We start from the raw sequence: 23489 nt of genomic DNA on the forward strand, positions 1-23489 counted from the left end.
GGAATTCTACCACTGACATCTACAGAATCTGAGTTTCACTTTACTACGAACACTTAGAGAATTTTATAAGCATCAGATTAACTTCTGCTATCATTAAGCTGCAGGAAATTAAACACAAACACTTACAATTCATACTGAATCTTACAAAAGCAAGTTAGATGCTGAATCAAGTTACCATTGCTTTCTCATTAAACTGTGCCAACTCTCTTCAATTTATAAAATGCAAACTTATGTTTATTCTGTATCTTAGCACATTGACTTAATAATGAACAGAGTATGAAGTAATAGATGGCTACTCACTGAGCACTATGTCTGAACTAAATGTCTGGAAGCAGGTTCTGCTCAGAATCTTCTGATTAATATGTGAGTCACATATTTAATACTATCTTACTTCTAAGTTGGTTCATTAAACAGTGTATGTTCTGCCACTTTATGAGAAAAAAAGAAGAAAGGAAACAGAACCAAAAAAAAAGCAAAAGCAAAACCTGTTTCATACAAACCATGGCTTCTCGGCATTGACATAAATGACCAAAGAACCCATAGAGTATCCAAAATGCACTACATGTAAAGCAGATATCTTTGGTTTTCCATAGCCTAAAGAATCAACTGAGAACATCTCAGTGCTTACCAAGGAGTTACAGAACTTACATATTCATCAATAGGGTCACCCACAGTGGGTGAATAAATGATTCTGTACTGCTGCACTGGCCCATCAGCATGGTCCCATTGTACAGAAAGGCTGTTTGTGGTCTCATCAAACACTCTCACATTCCTTGGACCACTGCGAGGCACTAAAAAAAGAACATACAGAAAGTTGTATGGAGTGTGATTCTTCCAGTCCAATCTCACTCTCACTGATTCAAATGCTGCCAAAGCTAAGGGCCCTCCCTGAAACTCTGAATAAACATATACAGGTAGATTTGGTCAAGGACAATTTGGCAGTGCCTGAAGATCTTAAATAGACATAGAGTCTTAACTGGAGGAACTGAAGCAGTTATGGAAGGGAGAGAACATCAGATGCAAACTGAGCACCTACATACACTCTGCTTCTCAGACTCTAGCAGGTAAGATTAACTATAATCTGTCACGTGCTAGTTTTAGATTAATATGGGGATTTAATAAAGAAAGCAAAGAAGGAGCAAAAGAGAAGTGACCTATTACTGCCACAGTCAGTTTCTTTACACGTTATTTCTAGAACGAGTTTTAAAGAAGCCAAGTTTAAGCCAACCAAGAGCTTCACAAGCTAAATTATAATAATGAGGTTTTGGTGTTTAGGCATCTCCACCAAAAAACCCAAACATCTGGGAAGGTACCAATTATCATGCAAAACACAAAACAAAAACCACAGTTTTCTTTGTTGACAGCAAGTTCTACCCATCTTAACATGGCTTTTTTTTCCCCAAAAAATAAATTTCTCTTCATCTGTAATCACGTTTTAAAGAACAGATTTAAACTCTTTAACATTCAAATTAGGCTTATTTCAGTTGTGAAAATTACTTAGGTGATTATGCATGTACCACAACTGCCAGAAAACATAGCAAATGGTCCCTTCCATGAAGGTTTGTAACTGCTTCAGCCGTCATTCAGATGCATTGACCTCAGAGTTGCACTGAATGGCTTCCACTATTTGTGACTGCAACCAATTTTATAAATTCTTTACACACCAATTTTGGTATACATATCACTGCCTCTTACATGTTCTTCCCTGTGCTTGGCTTGGATTTCCCTCTCCATCTGCATACAGAGCTATAACATTTATTGAGTAAGCAGTATCAGGAGTCAAGCGCTCCAGCATCACATCACGGGTGTTGCCTGGTACCACAATCTAAAACAGAAGCAAAAGGTACCTATGTAAAAAAGTTTCAGTTCATACCACTTCTTGTTAGAATGAAGAATTTGAATGAAATATAGAAAGATAGTGAACATGACCATGCTGTATATTTTCTAAGAAAAATAATACGAGTAAAACAACTAAATACTGTTGATAGAAATGCAAAAAAAATTCTTAACATATAAGAAGCTCTCATTCTACAAATGGAGTTTTAATTTCTTACACTTTCCATAGAAATAGTTAAGGAAAAAAAAATAAATTAAACATTCAGGAACAGAAACTGAAAAAAGTAAATGCTGTCACAGTTTACTGACACACTCCACATCTGGAGGGCGAATTTTTACCCGTATCCGGACGCCACTACTCACCAAAACCTACTTAAACACTAATGATTTGAGGTAAACAGATGGTTTAGTAGTAAAATCACATAAACTTGGCATCTGGTTTCATAATTAAACATTTCCTAATAAATGTTTAAATGTTGCTTTCTTTTTTTTTTTTTTAAGTTTTTATTTTAACTCATCTTTACCTGCAATACAATAAAGGATACTCAATCCTTAATACTCCGTTTTAAACTAGTCTTTATTCTTATTTCTTTTATTTCACCAAATCAAACACTTCTTTGCAATGAACTGAATTCCTGTAGAAACAGTTTTCAGCAGGGACTCTCCTGGGCAGAGAGTTGGCGTACGCTTATTATTAGTGTTCTGCATTAATTGAAGGAAGTAATAGCCCCAACATACTTTTAAGGAATAGTATAAAAACTAAATTACTTACAGATTCTGATGGCCTTGGGCCAGACAGTGGAGAGTAATTAATTCTATATTGTTGTACTGGACCTGGAGCAGGTTCCCATCTGACATTCATGCTGTTTGGTGTAGGATTGTAAACTTGAATGTTTCTTGGTGTTCCTCTCTCCACTAGGTCAAGGATAATTTAAATTAAGTTTACAAAGTCGCTTACGTAAATTCTAGTTCTACTTGATTTTATAACAGTGCTCAAAGGAAGCTGAAAAGTGCATCATCCCAAGATAAACACGAATATCCCTGCCAGGCAGCAAAATACCTATGTTTATGTTGCAAATTAAAGGTATGATCATAACATTTAGTTATTCTATTGCTGATCAGACAGGTATGAAAAGTCACCACAAACCACACATTTTAGCTCATGCTGACATTAGAAGCTTAAACTCCCTGGAAAATGTTAAGTATATGGCATGGACTTCAGCATCGTTTAACACCAATATTTGCCACTTGCTCACCAGTATTTTTATTGGTACTACAATTAAAATTTTTTAATTGTGTGGAATTAAACAGTAAGTTCACTGCACAATATAAGAGCTGAGTTTGTCTGAGACAAGTAGACAAGAAATCCTAACACCTTCTTGAAAAGGACTATTTTACTTACAAGTTCTTCCAGTGTCAGAGACACGTCCACCATCCCCCTCTGGGAAAACTGGAACCACAGTTACAGTGTAAGGTGTGTTGGGTTCAAGAGTCCTCAGGATAACATAGTTTGTGTTTCCTGGCACTGTGGTCTACAAATTTAAAAGGAACAGTAGGGACATGACATTTACATAAATACGCAAAAAGTTTAAGATTTTTTTTTATCTCACTTACTTCTCCACATCTCATTTCTAGACCAGACGTGATAAAAACTTTACAAAAGTTGAAGCCTGAAGTAACAGAGGTCATGGTATCTTCTGGAATTGCCTTTCAGAAGGTTCTTTCTTGGACTTAGTAAAACTGGTTGTTAATTCCTATTTTCTCCTATACAATCCCTTTGGGGTCCAAATCCTTTTCTACTACTAATAGTAGCTGAATCTGCAATGAACTTTTTAATTACTACTGTTTAGCAGCTCAGAGGCATTAAAAAGTCACTTTTTAAATAAAAAAAATAAACATTACATAACACTACAACATGTTAATGACAAGAAGTAACAAGCAGCTGACATTAGAAAGTACAACTCCACAGCATTTAAGAATATTTATCATCAGTAGCTCTCTAGATGCTACTGAAAACAGTGGTAACTCATTTACTCCTCATTTCACAGACACATCAAATTACATAGATGTGGAAAGAGAAACACAAGTGGGAAAGAATAATAATTTGCCATTCTGCAACAAGGGTTTCCATTTTCTCATAATTGTTTTAGCTCTGTAGTGTTTAAGTCATTTTAGATTAGAATAAGGCACCTATGTGGATTTTTCTGCTTTCACAAGTATCATCCCAGCTGACTGCCTACAGTCACATAACTTTTCAGCAGTAAAAATGGGTAAAAATTAAGTCTGCTGCCTTATGGATACCTTGTAGTCAGCTTTACATTCACATGCACTGCTCTACCAATAAATTGTGTGTGGTATTAAGTCTCTGTGCTAAGAACTATTCACTGAAAGTCTACTATATAAAATCAAACATCTGTAACACATATGGGAGTAACTGGCTTTCATGGAGGTACTCTGCATTTACTCCAGGTTAGCCATCAGGAGGAAAAAAGTCACTGCATCAGCAAACATGACCCTCTCCACTCAGCAGAATTTCTCTCACTAGCACCATGGGCTGCAATTTATCTGAGACAGTTCGTGAGATCTACACAAAGTACCTCCTTTGGAGAGGGTCTTTTTAGAGGGGCTTGCAGTGAGAGGACAAGGGATAATGGTTTTGAGCTGAAAGAAGAGAGATCAGGCATAAATTCTTCAGTCTAAGGGTGGGGAGACATTGGAACAGGCTGCCCAGAGACGTTGTGGGGGCTCCATCCCTGGAGATGTTCAAGGGCAGGTTGGATGGGGCTCTGAGCATCCTAGTCTAGTGGAAGGTGTCCCTGCCCATGCAGGGGAGTTGGAACTCGATGATCTTTAAGGTCCTTTCCAACTTTAAAAATTCTGTGATTCTGTGATACTTACCATTTCTTCTGCACCTCCAGCTGTTGGTCGATAAAACACTTTATACTGACGAGGATTTCCTTCTGCATGATCCCATCGAATGTTTAGAGTACTGGTGGTTGGGTCATAAACCAGCAAGTTCTTCACAGTAGTGAGAGGTTCTGAAACAGACCAATGAGCTGTCAGAAATGTGGAACCACATTCTCTCACCTGTGCTGCCAGATCTTGCCTATGTAATACATTATCAGGAAAATTAAAACCCAACAAGTTTAATAGTTATGTAAGACGTTATTTGTCTTCATTAATCAGACCACATCAGCCACATCCAAAAGCATAAGGAGTGAGAAATACAGAAAGAAAAATTTGTTTCTGGACACTTTCTTAGAATTACACCATGAGTTCATTAGGATTGTTTTCCTCACTCCTCACCAAACACATTTTTATGAATGACTTTCCATTGCAAGCTCAAAAGTAAGCTAAGGACAAATTAATTACTAACTTAATTAATAAATTTCTAGTTAGCATAAAATTCTATCAACATAAAATGCTGGTCTCGAAGTGCACACTGCAAACAAAGGTCAAGCCCCTCTGAACTGAGGGTCCTGACAGGAAAATAGTAAACTTATACTTAACAGCTCACATATGAGAGTCACAGGCCTTTATATGCTGTAAGATGTTTACTAATTTGTGGCATAAAACATATAAACAGATTAAAATGAGATGGAAGTTCCATAGTAGCATTATGGTTTCTCTCAGCCTTAAAAGCTGGGCATCCAGTCTAAGTGATGCAGGGTTTCTCTGCAACCAGTGGCCTGACAGGCCTTCTTACTTTAGATACTTGAAACCCATCAGAGGACAAATGACAAATAAAGACAGAATGAATTTCACCACAATACATTTTTCTCACCTTATTTGAAAAGCAATACATCAATGTCGTTTTGCATCTATTAAAGAACATCTCAAGAAATTACTTACTAGTTCTGCCTCGTCCTGTCATTCTTCCCCCTTCACCATCTGTATACATTGATGAGACAGTAATAGCATATGGTGTGTCAGGCTGCAGTTTCTGTATCACCACACTGTTCTGCCGCCCTCCAACCATCGTCTGCAGCAAAACAAAAGAAAAATATCAAAATTCTCTTTAAGCTGCCCCTTTTATGCTTACTGTTATAGAGAAGAATGTAAGCATTTAATGCAGAGTGAAAAACGCTGATATATGCTGCAATGCTCTTGTGGCTGACACTGACAGCAGAATAATATTTAGTATGTATTCATCTTATCAAGTCTAGACAGAGTCCAGTAACGCAAAGCCAGTACTCTTTAAGACCTCCAAACATGCCTATAACCACAATTATACATCCACTGCCAAATCTATGCCAGCACAGAGGTGTTTCTCCACGTTGCCTCTAAGTGGATAATATTGAAATAAATTAGAGTCTTTTATTAATTTTAACATTTAACATTTTAACTTTGAATTGGGCTCTTTATGCTCTACTCTCAGGTAAAATGCAGTTGTGAATGACTAAGTCTATTAAGTATATTCTTTTCACAAATGTCAACAAAATGCCCAGGATTCTTTTTTTTACTCCAGTACCAGCTTTTCATTACAGATACTAATTAAATTACTTCAGTTCCTTACTCTTCTAGTGATTTCTCACTAAGCTTACATTCAACTACTCAATCCATTCAACAGTTCAGTTACCTCAACTCAAACACATGTTGTTCAGAAGAACCTAAAAATGGGTGAATAAGTATCCAACTGATTCTAAAGTAAACATTCCTAGATATGCTTCTGAACGTGTGTGATCTCCGATTACAGGAACACACTAAATGAGTGTGGTTTTCATCTGATGCTGTTGCTCTGAGTCATTAGGCAGTAACCACAACAGCCTCCCACTGCAGAATAGGGCATTTTTAAGTAGCACACATTTCTGATAAACAGGCTGACTGAATTACCATTCCTTGGCTGTGTTGCGTAGGCAGCCAGCAGTCACCACAGCTCTGATGACACAGGGAAAGCTGGCTGATCATACAGTACTGGCTGTCCCTCTAATTACAGCTGTTCAGTGATATTCAAAGGCACTAAAATATCTCAAACACTGCCCTAGCGTATGTTTTGCATGGATTTGTTTTTGCAGCCACTGCTTCTGAGCCGTTATTCTGTCCCTAGTGTTAAAGAGATAGTCTCAACTGTCCACGGTATATTTCATAGCAAATTCCTTCTGATCCCACATGAACCATGCTATGAAAACAATGGAAAACTCTGGACTATGGAAGTAGTAATGGTAGTTCATATTATTGATTACTGTGATAACTATATATATCTGTGACTTGCAGTCTCATGTACTGATTGATTTGCTCCTCAACACATTTTAACTTTATTCTACTTATGTGATTTTCAAGAAAACAAGTTGTATCCAAAGTTGGTTTTGCTCAATAAAGAGCATTCTACCATGGATTTGAAAGAAGAGAAAGAAAATGGCAAGAATGTATTTATGCACTACAAATCATAGAATCATAGAATGGCTAAGGTTGGAAGGGACCTTAAAGAACATCAGCTTCCAACCTCCCTGCTATGAGCAGGGACACTTCACACTAGGCCAGGCTGCACAAGCCTCATCCATACTGGCCTTGAGCACCTCCCAGGCTGGGGCATCAACAACCTCCCTAGACAACCTATTCCAGCACCTTACTGCCTTCATGGTGAAGAATTTCTTCCTGATGTCCAACCTAAATCTACTCTCTTTCAGTATAAATACAAATCTTCACCTAAAAGGTGATTAATTTATACACTACTTTGCTTTGGAAATAAAGTATTCTAACGGTTTAATTTGCAGAACTGTCATTTAAGTTGAATAGCTATAGCATTTCAAAATTAGTTACCGACTGTTCGGGGCCATCCCCACTGATAGGCTGGTAAATGACCCTGTATCTCTGCACTCGACCACTGGCAGGATCCCACTTCACAGTCAAACTGTGTGAAGTTGCGTTGTAGACCTGAAGGTTTCGTGGGCCACTCTTTGGGGCTGAGAAATGTAATAAAGATAAGAAAAAATAAGTAGTTCAAGCAAAAAGCAGGCACAAACACTTCATTCATGCTTTTAGGGCCGCATGAGTATCTGACCCAGAGCAGAATGCATTAAGTACAAGATTTTACAAACAGTAATGTTTGTAAAATAATAAACATGTGGTAATCTAGTGTTTAGTATTCTTCCAAATACACAATAATATTTATTAAATGATCTCAGCTTTTTTATGTCAACATTCCTCACAGTTTAAGAAAAGATAGCTCTGAGTTTGCTTTAAAAATCCCATACCTGGAAATTCAGATTCTTACCTTGTGTGGTGATAGGTACCAAGGGTACTAGAAAAAAGTAGAAAGAGCTTTCAGAATTCTTGTACATGTATGCCTTCTAATTTGATAACTATGAATAACAACAGGCAGAAATCCTTTATTTACTTACCTGTTCGTTCACTGCCAATGAGGTCATCACTTTCAGATTCATCAGGATAGATGGCAGTAACTGAGATGTCATATAATGTATCTGGATTCAAATTTTCAAAGACCAAACTATTTTCATCCCCATTTAAGATAGTCTTGTGGGAAAACAATAAATAAATAAATAAATAAATAAATAAATAGATTTTAAGCCAAAACAAATAAAATTTTAAAAACAGAGAAACAGAGAGTGGGATATAACACTAACTTTTTACACCTCTACAAGCAGCTGTAACTACATGTTCCACACATTCCCACTGAATTTCTACTGAGCACAACAGGAGGCCTTGCAAGTTGCAGGTCATTTACTAATTACATTTCTGATTTTTAAAATATACCCTCTGAGAGACTGCCCATAAAATCTTAGGGTGACTTTCTATTCTTACCTCCTGTTTTTCCGATCTTCCATAAGGTCCCCAGGTTATCCTATACAGAGAGACATCTGAAGCTCCATGATCCCAAGTTCCTCTGAAACTATTTGTGGTTATATCTGTGATTCTGAGATTGACTGGTGCTGGCACAGGCTCTATTATGAGAAAAGGAAAAGTATTCCACAAAATATGACTACAGAACAAATACAGTTAAATAAAGGAATTATTCAGAAAATTTAGAAGATTATGTAGAAGATTCAGCTCTCAGTCACCATGCTTCTTTTGGCTACAATAAAATGCTGTAGTATAACCCAGCCCACCTACACTAAGCAAATTGTCCTTCATACAATTATGTCACCAGGTCATCATCTGATAAAACAGGCATAGCTGTACTGACCTCAGCAGAGGTCACAACTCACATGCCTACTCACAACAGCTGAAGTCCTTGCTTCTAGATTTTGGAGTTAGAAGGAACAATTATGAACTCACTCACACAGGTCAAGCTCCTGCATGCATTTCTCCCACTTCTTTAAATACTTTATATAAGCCAAATAAATGGTGCATTTCTGTTACGATTTATTTAGAAAGTCTTCACTGACTGTAGGTTGAGGAGGTAAAGTATTATAGCCACTGGGGAGGAACCAGTAAATAGGAATAACCAGAGTACTAAGTTTAAGAAAAAGCTTTCCTTTTTTTCCTTACACACACATTCCCAGAAAACCACAGCTATAGCAGAAAAGTTAGCACAAAAGTAAGCCAAAAAATAATCTCACAAACACTTTTGAATACAGCAGACTACAAAATGAAATCTTCAGAAGAAAAAAAAAAAAAAAGAGAGAGAGAGCACGTGTATGTTTTTTCTCCTTTATTCCACATCAGAGTGAAGGGCAGTGATAAGGTAAAATTGCTTATTTCTATTCTAGTTCTTCTGCTTAACTGTCTTCTTAAATCATAAGTCTAGATCAGGATGAGTCTCCCTAATACCAACTTCCTTCTTTCAGTTTGTCATCTCTGTTGTATGTGGATCATCTCTTACTGTTTGTGCAACACCATTTTCTTGCCTCTATTTGTTGAGATTACTCAAATGCTGCCTTGATGATTCTCTAAAAGGACAGATTGGTTTAGCATTCCATGGCACAAAAACTCTCATGGATCAGAAGCAAGACCATTTCTCTGTAATTCTCTAGCATATGTCCCAGCTTCCTACACACTTTCCTAGATTTCTGCATAGACTAACTAAACCTTTTCTCTCCCGTCATATTTGCTTACTACTTCTACCTCTACACTTCTCCTTCAGCTTCTAAACATGCATAATTTTCCTTCAGTCGTTGGCCTGTCCCCTCTCCTCAGACTGCAGGCTCAGAGTTTATGACAGCAAGATAATGAACTGATCTAATAGTCCCAGGATTATATTGCACATAATGCTACAAATGCAAGTCAAACATTTCTCAGATAGATTGAATTACAGTTCCACCAAGACTCAGTAATATATTGCAACACATGCAACCTAAATAGAACATAAGGCAAAAAAAGAGAGGTTCTTAGGAAAACTTACGAGTGACGGCATCTGCACTTATCGGTAGGGATTCCCCTTCATCATATACAGCAACAACTTTTACATTATACAGTGTCTGGGAGGAAAGCTCAGAAAGAGTAGTGCTGGTTTTGAGTCTGTCGAGTTCCACCTAAGAATAAAAATTGTGATTTAAGGATTGTAAATTGCTCTGTTTCTGACTCTGCATTTGATTAAGTGGCAGAAATTCTTGTACTTAAAAACAAAAGAAGTATTCCGCACTAAGTATTGTCATTTACCTCCTTTACATCAGTTTCATCAGCTATTTTGTATCTTAGGATGTATTTCCGAACTTTCCCTGGGGCAGGATCCCAAAGGACATTCATGCTGCTGTGAGTAACATCCTGAAGTGTTAAGCCTCTGGGTCCAGGCAAAGGTACTGTAAAAATTATGAGTAGTAAGCGAAAATGCTATCCACAACAGAAGTATAGGTCTCTCACAACAGAAATTAAATTCTTTCAGTGTATTCCATTGAAATGGAGGCAATAACTTTCTGGGAAGTTCATTGCTCTGGCCATTAGACTAGACAGCTTAATAGTTATTGTCCCAGCAACGAGCTAAACAGCTATAAACTACAGTACTTTCACCTTCGTAAATTATAAGCACAATGCTTTTAGAAGTATCAATGCTTAAGACCATAACTTTTGGTGACAACAGTCACTTTTCATGTACAGTTAAGTGCTTAACATTTTTAAGAACGTAAGAATAACAGTACTACATGCATCTGGCCGAGAAACATGCCTCTGCCATAAGAAATGTTTAAGAAAAGATGCTTAACAAAAGGTTTAATAAAAAGGAAGTCATGTTTAGATCTAGTTTTTCTTGGTATGACATATTACTTTAGAATTTTCTATACTTAAGAGAATGTCTGAATTCGGGAACAAGGTTTCTAATTTAATGCAAGCAAATTTGAAACCTTTCAAAAACACTGTAACATTGAGATTAAGCAAAATCTTCTCGTTATTCAAGGTAAACCCTTTTGTTCCTCTTTTAATAGTTGGTCGATTTCCATTTAAATTGCCTTCAAAATCTCTTGGAATTGTATGAGTGTTAGAAAATGTATAAAATATGGAAAAGATGGTATGCTAAACAAAACATAATATATAAAAACTGTTGCATGAAATCAAATGAAAGTTCAATGTTGCTGAAGCAATAACAAAGCATAAAACCAAGATATCCATACATGTCACTTCCTGGGTGGTGAGTGGGTCACTGGTGAGATCACCAAAAAATACGTAAGCTGTTAGAGTGTACTCAGTATTGGGGATGAGATCTACCAGCTGAACCTCATTCACTGATGGTCCAACACGCATCTGCACACGAAAAATAACACACCATGTTTAAAAATTGAAGAAAGCAATGGCAGAAAAGCAAACAATGATTTAACTTCAAGGGAATTTTGTTTGTTAGATTCACAGTACATTTACAGCTTCCTGACTGATGCAATTGTATACAATATCTCCCTAAGTTCACTACCCTTTGAGAAGTACATGCCCGTCTCTTTTGACTGCTATGATACACCCAGAAAATCTATCTGGTTTTGTTGATTTGTTTGGGTTTTCTTTGTTTTTGCTGGGGGTCAGGAAGTGAAGACAAATTCTCTTACCTCTTTTTCTGTGGCTGGGACTGTGGCATTTGCAGGTTCATATGTTAATAAATAACCAGTTGCTCCTTTGAGAGGTTCCCATCTCACTCGCATGGAAGTGGATCCAATGTCATACACATTCAGGTTTCTAACTGAAGAGATTGGCACTGCCAAATAAAAGATATAAATTTATTTCCTTTACCTTCCTCACCTTTAATATTTCCCATCACAGGCAGTACCACTGAGAATATTGCACATAAACATAAAGTCTAAGTTAAGTCTCATAGAAGTGATGTAACTGCGTTGTAACTGGCTTTTTGTTAGTCTTATAAAATTATAAAGAGTTTTTATAGTATTTTGGCTGCTAGTAGCAGGAATTCATTATCTAGCATAAAAATTAGGAGTACATGTTTGTATGTGATCAGATTTCAGGAATTTATAAACTCTGTCCTGTAGTTTATTTCTGTTGCTCTAGTCTTATACAGCCGTGCTTTTTGAGCCTGGAAAGAAACTGGGACAAACACTTTTTACCACAATGCAATTTCACTTTGTTAAAATTTTTCAGCCAAGATTTGAACAACCAGTATAACACTGCACAATTTCATCATTCAAATTAAAAAATTTGTTTCCTCTAAGAAGAAATCTCATGGTGCTAGAAGTTCTACTGAACATTTTGCCACATGCCAAACTGGCTCTTAACATGTTATTCAAGTTACATTTCTAACTTACAAGTTGTTTCTCTGCCGATTAGAGGTTCACTGCTTTCATCTTCTACCACAGAAAACACGTTAACAACATATTCTGTTTCAGGTTTCAGATCTTTTAGAACTGTCGTTGTTTCCATCCTACTTACATAAAACTAAATAAAAGAGAAGTAATGTGAACCACTGTACAGCAAATGCATTTGTAATCTTATCTCTACAAAAACAAAAAACAAACAAACAAAAAAACCTTCCTTGTGAAACTCTTTAGAAATTAATGGGATAGAATTAAAGATAGGCATGGTCTTAAGCTCCTATGTATTTTGTCTGACAGTATACCATAATTTTTGCAAAGCAAACTGGAGGGAAACTTCCAACAGACACTTGTTTTCAATAGAGCTGGATATATCTCACAGCACTTGTTGTGCATCCCACTTTCACGCATGGTTTACACTTTTACATTACTCAGCAGCATCATTAAAGTGCTAGGAAAATGTAACCACTTTGGAAAAAAGTTTTAAACACTCAGGATAATTGAGATGGTTACACAATATGGCATTATGACTCTTATGCCAGAGTCAAGCTGTAAAGTCAGTGTGCACTGCAATGGCTGCTCTAAACCTAATCAAAAACCAAATCCTGAAGTAATAATTTTTCAAAATTAAATTCTCCATTAGTTAAATCTGAGCTAAGATTTGAAAGCCACATTCAGAGATTGGAAGTTCAGAGTTAGGTACACACAGGTGGCTAACTTCATCCTCCAAAATGCTATTCTGCCTAGCTGAAAGAGTGATGAGCAATTCAGACTGTCTAGAATCCAGGGTCGCCAGTTACTGGCTCTCTATGTAAAGAATAGTGACACAATGAGTTTGACCCTGTGTATTAAACAGTTTGGTCGACATGCTTCAGTGTAGATTCACAGTACCATCATACAATGTTCATCTAAGCACTACCTCACAACTTTTATCACCCCTTTTTTTTCTATTAAGAAGAAAGTGTACTAAAAGGACATCGAGCTTACCCATAAGCATGCTCAAAAAACTTCTACTACAGACTTATTTATATCAATCTAAGACAATAGAATATAAACAGAACAGAATGACTAGAAATACCAGACAACTTTTTGTTAAGAAATAGATTTTACTCCTAGATTCATGATTTAAAAATTGTCAAAGTCATCTTTATGCTCCTACTTTTTGTAATTTTGTGTGTCATTTATCGAGGCATGATATTCTTGACCTCGGGAGCCTTTTTTAATTTACTGTTATATCACACACAGCACAAACTTAAGAATTATGTTACTGTGATGTGGAAGTCCAAGGTTATTTTGGACAATTATTATATGAACATACAGTACAAACCTGTTGAGGGCTACCTCCAGAGATAGGGTAATATTCAACTCTGTATCTATCAACACTCTCAGGAGGTGGACTCCATCTCAGTCTGAAAGAACGGGGTGTTACTTCTGAAATAACTAAGTTAGAGGGAGGTGGCAAATCACCTACAAATGGAAGAAAAATTAAAAATTATTAATTGATCTTGTATCACTAGGAATAAAAACATGACACCAGAAAAATTGCTGAGGAAAAAAAGAATATTTTAGATACTTGCTTATGTTTCTGTTTCCTCAGGAATTCTTAAAACAACTGTGTGAAGAGACAGCTCAAGATCACACCCTCAAGACAAACAAGATGCTTATCATTCTTACTCCACCTTCAACACCAGTGTTTCATGGGAGAACCATCAGCCAACATTACTAACATGACTGCTTTTCTGTCAGACATTAATACTTAAAAAGAGCAAGGCTGCTGAAATTTTCCTTATTGGATGAATACCATCAATGAGCAAAAAGGTGACACACTGAGCAACATCCTTCCTGACTCTGGGAGAAAAGAAGGCACGTCCAGCCATGTCATGCTGTTACATATAACATAGTCATTGTTGAAAGGAAAGGAAGAACCCCCGCAGGGCAGGCCAGGTGGTCTGCACAACTTCCTCACACCAGCAGCTGAAAAAACAGCCTGGGGCTACACAGTGTTCCAAATAACTCATAAAAAGGAATTAGCAGTGTAAGCATGTAAATGGAAAAGGATTAATTGGACTGAATATGTGATGTACCTGGGCCTTTCACACTGTTACACAGATTTGTGGTTACATCATCAACAATGCTAGCCAGGAAGGAGAAATCCGCAACATTGTAAGCATGGATGTCGTCCGGATCCGTTGCAATCTGCTTCAATTCATTTTCATCTGCATTTTTAATACCTTACAGAGAAGACATGAAAACAAATCTTGTTAGGAATCATGACCAAGAAATATACTGCCATAAACTTAAGTCCCAAACCACCTGCTTTAAATACCCTTTTAGGTACTTACGCATGTGGCTACTTTTCTGTGCATTTAGCAGATGAGCAGGAGGGGGTTAGCACTGGCTACATCTTTATATGATACTTACCAATTGCATAAAGTTCCACTCCCTCATCTCTGAGTCTTCTTGATGGGGTGACTACATCATCTTGTGATTTGCCATCAGTGATAAGAACACCAATTTTGCGAGCCCTGGGCCTTAAGCCTGCATCTTGTTTGAAGTTGTTTTTTAAGATGAAATCCAAGGCCATTCCTAGCACGATACAAAGAAGGAAACCATCATCATAAACTATTTCCATATAGAAGTAATGATAAAGGAGAGTATTTCACCCTAGTGATTTCACTCTGACAACATAATACCACACTTCCTTCTAGAAGCACTCAAAATCTAGTTGCAGCCCTTCATCAATACTTATTAACAAATGATACTATTTCAGACCTTTCAAAGTCTAATCTCTTACCTTTTATGCATTACCCTCCTATCTGATGCTGTCTAGCCTCCCTTCTGGGTCCCCATCTCATCTTCATACCAACGCTGAGATGGAACAGCCTTATCTTCTTCTAGTATGTTCAATAGCAACCCACACTCTTCATCACTCAAGCTCTCTTCCACCACTTTTCTCCAGATTTCCACTGAGTTTATATGTCTACATGCTATGCCGGTTCTCTTCCAAATATACCAAATTGAACTGTAAGGCCCTTTCACCAGGGGCAAATTTGAGCTCACTGAACAACAGCAAGGTCAGCTACTAGAATTACATTTATTTGAGCTCCTGGAAAATCCTGGCAGTGTGACATACCTGTTAGAGTATTGCCTCCTTTGTATGGTAAGTTGGCTACAGCCTCTAACAAAGTCTCTTTGGTTCGGTAAGCATTGAGATTCCATTCAGTCCTGGGATCTCCACTATACTGTGCAAGACCTGGAAAAAAGCCATGATTACTCAGTTATTATATGGCTGTGTAGCAGCTACACCACATTTTACCTCCAACATATGAGGACTTACCAATCTGTACTTTGTCAGGACCGATATCAAAAACTTCAACAATGCGGGCAATGAAGTTCCTGACAGTTTTAAAATTGGGCCTCCCAATACTCCAGGACCCGTCCACCAGCAGCACGATATCAGCTTCTGCTCTGGTTCTACATTCTAAACCTGCCATGTTAACCAGAAAAATATACCTTTAGCGTGATAGCTTTCAACCACAAAAACACAGCCTTACCATGATAGCTTTCTATCTCCATCCTTTTATATAACATATGTCATGAGTTAGCTTCCAAAATAGCTCCAGTTTTATTCACTGGCACTCTGTCAAGTATGACCTCATTGTGAATGTTATTCACACTATCCACTGGTTCCATGGCAAAAGCTGTATAAATTTCTTCATGTATGTTTCCTTCTATAAATAAGCTTTTGCAAATGCCAAGGGCATTACTCTTCTCTATTACCATGAAATTATCTGTTTTGGTCTCTAAGGATGGTTGATAACTTGATTTCAGAGTTTTGGTAGAAGACTGCTACACTAACCACTGACATAGCAATGAGCATTATCTGATTATCCAAATTTACAGTATTTTTATCTGTCTTGGTTGGCTAAACTGCTGCTTAATTTTCAACTATGTAACAGTAGTATTAATAGCATATTTTACAACCACTTTCAAATAAATAGCGTTTCTGAATTGTCAGGGGAAAAGACATAGCAATACAGGTGATACAGAAGTTTGCACATCCAGAAAAGAAAGAACACAATATAAAGAAGATACACAAACATAAACACAGGTCAAGAGATAGATAGGGGACAGGAACAAACATTTATATAAAGCTGCAATGTTCTGAAAAGTTAGGAAATTATTTCAGACATCTTCATTTTACAAATTACAGAATAAAATAGGCATCATATTGTTTTCATCACAAGGAAAATCACAAAATATTTGTACAAAACAGACAGACACGGTGATTTTATCCACAGCCATTTGGAAAAAAAGAAAATAACAAAAAATCCTTGCTCGCTCTCTTTTCTTGTAGATTGTGTTACCAGCTGAAAATTTTCTGGCTTCCTGCCATCAGAGCTTCTGGTCTTTATATGGAAGAAATCCCATTGAGAAAAATCAGCCACACTCATCACAGTTGAAAGATATTGTGATTTCATATATGCTCCACATAATTGATCCAACACTGTAGAGTATGAATATAACTATTCCATGTACCTGGGGGTTAAAAGCATGATCCTCTTCTGCATAGAAAATATAGATCTAGTCTTTAGTCAGGACAATATAATCAGTTGGAAGTAGGGTTTAAGTAAAACCATGTTAGCTAAAAAAATTGCATGCATAAGTTTAATCTGGAAGTTAAAATTAGCTTCTTGTGCAATATAAAAGTTAAACTATTTTGACTTTTATTTTTCTTCCAACTACCATAGTTCCCCACATGGAAAATCCTAGTAAAAGCACCAAACCTAAGGTGATTTTTCCCCCTATTAATAAGTAAGGTACTATTACATTTACAATCCCAGATATTAAAATCATTTTTTCACATTAACCATGACTCAAATCCATGCATTAATAAAACTAATTAGCTTAAAGAATACAGCACTGGAGACAGAAATTACAGCTGCAGCTCCCATAATAAAAGTAACAAAACACTCTGTGTGCAATTATTTTTCTGCCAGACTTATTACAGCTTTACTGTAATGTCACTGATGGCCTATTATGTGGTTTTTCTCAATTTTAATCTCTTGTATTAGGCAGACTGGGACAGTAATTAATTAAACAGTTTCTAAAAATATTGTCAATAAAGTTACATGAGGTGAATATTTTTTTACACAGCTCAGTGTGGAAACAAAGCATCAAAGAGGTTAAGCAAAAAGATTGTAGAGTCAACCATCACAAACTCTTCTTTATTTAACTCTGAAAGGTTTTTGCAGTTATGTTCTTCCTCCTCACCAAATTCTCTCTGATGGTTATTCAAGCCTTGAAATGGCAGAGGAGGAAAGTCTTTACTTCTACAAGTATACTTGGCTATTATGCTTTCCATGAAGGAGGACTTAGCCATGAAACTCCATTCATCCAATATTAATTGAGAGTGTTGTTAGCACCAGGCACAACTATTAGCGGGCAGAGGCCCACTAACCACACCAAGGGAGCTGCTATCATAGCACTCAGAAATTTTGACTGGAAGACTTAGCTACACAGGGAAAGCACACAGCAATTGCATTTCTGAACTAAGACTCCTCCTTCCCTTTTAAAAAACAAAAACAAAAAAAAAAAACAACCCTACTAAATAATGGTTATATTGCATACAAACTTAAATAACACACAATAACACTGACATTCCCACCTATCAGATCTTAGTTCATTATACCAAGACTTGAAAGGAAAAGTCACCATATAAGGACAAGCAAAGGGATAAAGATCTGCTTAAAATTCCTTGTTCTACTCCTGTGAACACCACTGTAGATGAGCCATGATCTAAGTTCAAGAATTTGACCTTATTTTATTTAACACAGATGGCTTGAATGGCTTGAAAATGCAATGCAGATGGCTTTAAGTAATCAGCAAAACATGGGTTTCCTGAGTTACCATCTTTGTAAGATCATCTAAAGGGTGCAGAGGACTAGAATCATGAAATGGGGCATAATTAATGGTCATTTCAGACCAGAGGTTATGTCATCACAGTAGGGCAGAAACTGAATCCTGTAAATAAATATTTATGTGCATTAGAAAAATGATAAGGAAATGCTGGTAAACATTTAGCCTTTTTTTATCCATTAGCCAAGGTTGCCTTTTCTTCAATTCAGTCACGTTTACCTCTAGATAAAAATGGCTCTGTAGTAGTATCTGAAAGGGTGGTCATCTCTTGTCCAACCAGGGGGCTGCTCTCTCCTCCATCAAACATTCCAAAAACATTTACCTTATAGGTAGTTCCTGCCCTGCAATAGTTAAACAAATGTGCTGTAACTAAAATCACTTGGCTAGCTAAATGCTGACACTTCACTTATGAAATTCTCACAGAAGAAAATCCACTATGGAAAAGGTGCTAAAATGTGAAGCCCAAAGACTAGCTCTTCCACAAGGCAGTGAAGTATTGACAATTCAAAAGCTGATTCTAGATTCTATACTTAAATTTATAGCCTCATTCTTTCAAGTAAATTAAAATTAAAATATTAATTAATTAATTATCCTATTTTTAACATATTACATATATTTTCATAACATATTTTGACATGGTCTGAGGCCTACTTTATAAATCTAAAACTAAATAAATCAAAAACTAAACTAGGCTTTTTTTAACATGACATAAGGAACTTTTTGGAGGAAACTTTAAAATTCCAGCTTTCCCAAGTGTCCCATTAGCTTTCTCATATGCAAAATGCAGAACGCAGTCTCTGCCCACCTCTTACCTCCTTCAGTTCATGTGAAAACATCACAAGTGATGTGAATCATCTCAGAAAGAGCCCTGCTAGGGGCCTTTCAGAGACTGCATAGCAAGAACCTCGTAGCTTATTGGCAAAATTGCTGAACCCAGGACACTTTCTTATTTACAGTTGATTTTGTCAGGCATTTCAATCCCAGATGGTGGTTAAACAAAACATTAAGCTATTACCAAAACAAACAAACAAACAAACAAACCAAAACCCAAACAACCCCCAACATTAATTATTATCCATACCTAAGCTCCTCCAATACCACTGTGCTGCTTATAGGTAGTTCCTGCCCTGCAATAGTTAAACAAATGTGCTGTAACTAAAATCACTTGGCTAGCTAAATGCTGACACTTCACTTATGAAATTCTCACAGAAGAAAATCCACTATGGAAAAGGTGCTAAAATGTGAAGCCCAAAGACTAGCTCTTCCACAAGGCAGTGAAGTATTGACAATTCAAAAGCTGATTCTAGATTCTATACTTAAATTTATAGCCTCATTCTTTCAAGTAAATTAAAATTAAAATATTAATTAATTAATTATCCTATTTTTAACATATTACATATATTTTCATAACATATTTTGACATGGTCTGAGGCCTACTTTATAAATCTAGGTCTCTGAGAAAATAAATCAAAAACTAAACTAGGCTTTTTTTAACATGACATAAGGAACTTTTTGGAGGAAACTTTAAAATTCCAGCTTTCCCAAGTGTCCCATTAGCTTTCTCATATGCAAAATGCAGAACGCAGTCTCTGCCCACCTCTTACCTCCTTCAGTTCATGTGAGAACATCACAAGTGATGTGAATCATCTCAGAAAGAGCCCTGCTAGGGGCCTTTCAGAGACTGCATAGCAAGAACCTCGTAGCTTATTGGCAAAATTGCTGAACCCAGGACACTTTCTTATTTACAGTTGATTTTGTCAGGCATTTCAATCCCAGATGGTGGTTAAACAAAACATTAAGCTATTACCAAAACAAACAAACAAACAAACCAAAACCCAAACAACCCCTAACATTAATTATTATCCATACCTAAGCTCCTCCAATACCACTGTGCTGTCATACGGCCCCACTATTAATTCTCCAAGACTTCCATCATCTTCGGTAGGGTGGAAAGTTACTTTGTACCCCTTCACTCGTCCTGGGGCTGGCTCCCAGGTTACTCGGAAACTCGACATAGTTGAATCAGAAGTTCTCAGATTTCGAGGTGGCTTAAAGGGAGAGGCTGCAAGGACGGAAAAAAAAGGAGTTAAGTCAGGTCTGTTTACGGAAAAAAATCAACTAGTATGCTTTTATATAAAAATGTATATGTAAATCCAGTGGCAACCCGAAACTCTTTGTGCCTTTCCTGTGACGAGGACAAGTTTCAAGGAGTGAAAGGTGAGATTCACTTCACCTAATTTTAGTTATGTAACCAATAGGTATGTGGGCTAAGTTTGTTATCAAGGCTCCCCCTACAGTCAGCAGACAGAGGGATAAAATAGCAATTAATCTCACCTATCGTAAACATCCACCTGATCTTGCAAAATGTTGACAAAGGGTGGACTAACCACCACCAGTCTTTCTACTAATTATGAGAAAAACTAGGTGACCAGCTTTGATTATTTGACCAGTTCTCTCTTTTCAATGGCTACAAGTAGGTGAGCCACACAGACCAAAAGAGAGAAATGGAAGCAGCTTCCCTTCAAACCAACAATGGAAAAATCAGAATTTACTGCAGACAAAAGTCACACCCAGCCAGTATTCAGTCACCAATATCCCTTCTCAAGCTGCTTCCTCACAGCTCTGCATCACACAAGTCAGAGCATGGAGAGCATGGAAGCAAGGACTTTTTAATAGAAAAGGACCTGCCAACAAACCTCACTCTTTACATGCTCAGGGCCTGGCAGATCAGGCAACTTCACCAACCACAGGGTGTGGCATTATGTCAAAAAATAATTCTTCAGAGGGGTACCAGCCAAAAAGCTTGAGGTTTTCAGTTCAAGAGCAACTTCCTCTGAAGACTACTGGCTACCCCATGCAGGTCAGTACCCACAAACAGAGTGGTTAACAAGGCTGTTTCTAGCTCCTGCATCACTTTGGCTTTTGTGTAAATCTGAAGTGCAGTTGTAGAAAATACTTCAGCAGCATCATCTCCAAGTTGCAAAAATCAAATTAAACAGAAAGTCACCACTATAGCTTTGGAGTGAAAAGATGGAGGGGAGGGGGGGGTGGGAATTGTCTTATCCCTGTGCCTATGCCTATTGTCTAACTATAGCTGAAAGATCATTAATGTCCTCAGATTGTTAATTCTGCTGAGAAACAGTAGATACATGCTCACCCACAAGGAAAAATACAGCCTCTCTGTCTCATCTCCTATGATACTCCTTCCTGAATTATCATGACAGCTTCAACTAACACAATCATTCAGGCTCCACTTGCTTCCACCACAATTATTTACACTGGAAGTATAGAGGCATAACCATATCAAGATGCAGATGTCAAAAATCAAAAGCAGCTGGGTGATCTGAGTTTTATCTCAGTATAATTTTCAAGAGTTAAAAACTAGGTGTTGGTCAAGAGCTGATCAAGTTCTCATGATTACTCTATAACAACCACATTTTAATTAAAAACGAAAACTTCCTTCTGTAACCAAGGTGTCAGTATCTCCACTGTTAGATTTGTTTCTCATTTGAAATCTTCTTACTTGTCATTATACAATACGACATACAGAGAAGAGAATGGCACGAAGTATTTACAGTGTACCCCAGTGAATGGCACTAGTCCCACATGGGTAGAAACACCTTGAAAAAAAGTTCTTTTTTTGGTAAGGGCTATCTGTCTATGGAAGCAAAAAAATGGACTCTAAATCTGTTTGATTGACCTGGATAGCAAGACAACATTTCCTTACAAAATGAAAGACCAGCATCAGGTACATATTGAAGGCAGAGTAGAAAATCAGTTTTGATTTTGCTGCAAAAATCCCCTCACCAGGACTTAAATGTTTTAGAATTTCAGCTTCTGAGAGAGAAGATGGCTTACCCAAAATACCATGGTCTCTGAGGTCAAGCTTCCACTGATTACTTAATTTTAAGCACAAAACTTTGATTGTCAAATCCTATACAAGCTTGTGACACATACCTGTTGTTCCTTCTGCTTTTCTTGATTTTCCTTGTCCAAAGTCATAAATTGGAACAACACTGAGGTCATAAGTAGTTCGTGGCTTAAGCCGCTTTAAGACTATGCTTGTAGCCGGAGCATTTACTCTTCCAAACATCTGCCTTCCTCCACCACGTGGTCGGTAGTAGACACGGTAAGACAAGACTTTCCCAGGCGAAGGTTGCCATGTAACTCTCATCGTATTTTCTGTCTCGTTGTCTACTGTCACAGTCCTGGCATTTGGTGACACTTTTCAGTGTAAAAATACGGATAAATGTTTACTTTGTCACATAAAGGTATGTTCAAAGGTATGCCTAGAAAATTCAGTCTTCTGTATTTAAAAAATAATTTGCCCTCTTTAAAATTACAATATTTGCTTGTGGGGAAGACACCGGGGAATCTCACAGGATAAATTACTTTTTAATTGTAATGGGCTAAACAAACGTGTGTTTTCCACTACAGAACAAAAAAGAGAGAAGTATGAATTAAGGATGACACAGCACAATTGAGAGTTTTATTTAGTCACACTTTTCAGTATTCTGTTAAGTAATGGATTCTGCATTCTCAACTAAAAGTGATGAATTTTAAAGTTTGGTTGGTTGTTTTGGCTTTGTTCTGTTTTTTATGAACACAATGTCCTGTAGAGTTAACATTTTCTGAGTTTGCACATCTGATAAGGTACTGGTAAACAGCTAAACTGCTGAGTGTTGGGCTCCATGCAAACTATCCTGCAAATAGGGGTGCGTAACTTTCAAAATGCTTGGAAAATCACTCACCTCTATTTGCAGAATAGTGTATGTGCTGAAATAAACAATGGACTAAAAAAGCATTTTGTCTACAAATTGCAGCAGTCAGCTTCTAGGAGATATTTTCCAGACTGTAGAAATGTTACAAATTATCTGAAGTGAAAGGTATGTCATGCTGACTGTCAGCTGAAATAAGCCATCTAGATTTTGCCAAAACAACCTTCTTGACATGCCAGAATCAGTCAGTATTTCATCAAATGGCAAGGTAGTCTTTGAAGGCTACCCTCTCCCAGTCCTAGGAACTGGCCATTTCTAACTGCGTTTGCAACAGAAAGATGCAACGTCAGTCTCAGGTCTGGGTCTATTGATAGGC

The 23489-nt window shown here is 37.2% G+C and overlaps 1 protein-coding gene across 1 annotated transcript in view; it reads right to left on the minus strand.

The window, feature by feature from the left end:
* COL12A1 (collagen, type XII, alpha 1) overlaps positions 1-23489 on the minus strand; it is a 98065-nt gene that overhangs the window by 39964 nt on the left and 34612 nt on the right. The window contains exons 15-37 of the mRNA XM_010003393.1: positions 22353-22619; positions 20265-20457; positions 18615-18736; positions 15814-15963; positions 15610-15729; positions 14898-15062; positions 14561-14707; positions 13804-13943; positions 12471-12600; positions 11763-11908; positions 11340-11469; positions 10396-10535; positions 10139-10268; positions 8599-8738; positions 8178-8310; positions 8051-8077; positions 7597-7739; positions 5689-5818; positions 4735-4874; positions 3239-3368; positions 2609-2751; positions 1696-1825; positions 649-791 (exon numbers count right to left, since the gene is read on the minus strand). Of these exons, the coding sequence (XP_010001695.1) occupies positions 649-791; positions 1696-1825; positions 2609-2751; positions 3239-3368; positions 4735-4874; positions 5689-5818; positions 7597-7739; positions 8051-8077; positions 8178-8310; positions 8599-8738; positions 10139-10268; positions 10396-10535; positions 11340-11469; positions 11763-11908; positions 12471-12600; positions 13804-13943; positions 14561-14707; positions 14898-15062; positions 15610-15729; positions 15814-15963; positions 18615-18736; positions 20265-20457; positions 22353-22619 (3239 nt within the window). The remainder of the gene's footprint in view (positions 1-648; positions 792-1695; positions 1826-2608; positions 2752-3238; positions 3369-4734; positions 4875-5688; positions 5819-7596; positions 7740-8050; positions 8078-8177; positions 8311-8598; positions 8739-10138; positions 10269-10395; positions 10536-11339; positions 11470-11762; positions 11909-12470; positions 12601-13803; positions 13944-14560; positions 14708-14897; positions 15063-15609; positions 15730-15813; positions 15964-18614; positions 18737-20264; positions 20458-22352; positions 22620-23489) is intronic.

Source organism: Chaetura pelagica, unplaced genomic scaffold (assembly GCF_000747805.2).
Source record: "Chaetura pelagica isolate M959 unplaced genomic scaffold, ChaPel_1.0 scaffold150, whole genome shotgun sequence".
Taxonomy (NCBI): Eukaryota; Metazoa; Chordata; class Aves; order Apodiformes; family Apodidae; genus Chaetura; species Chaetura pelagica.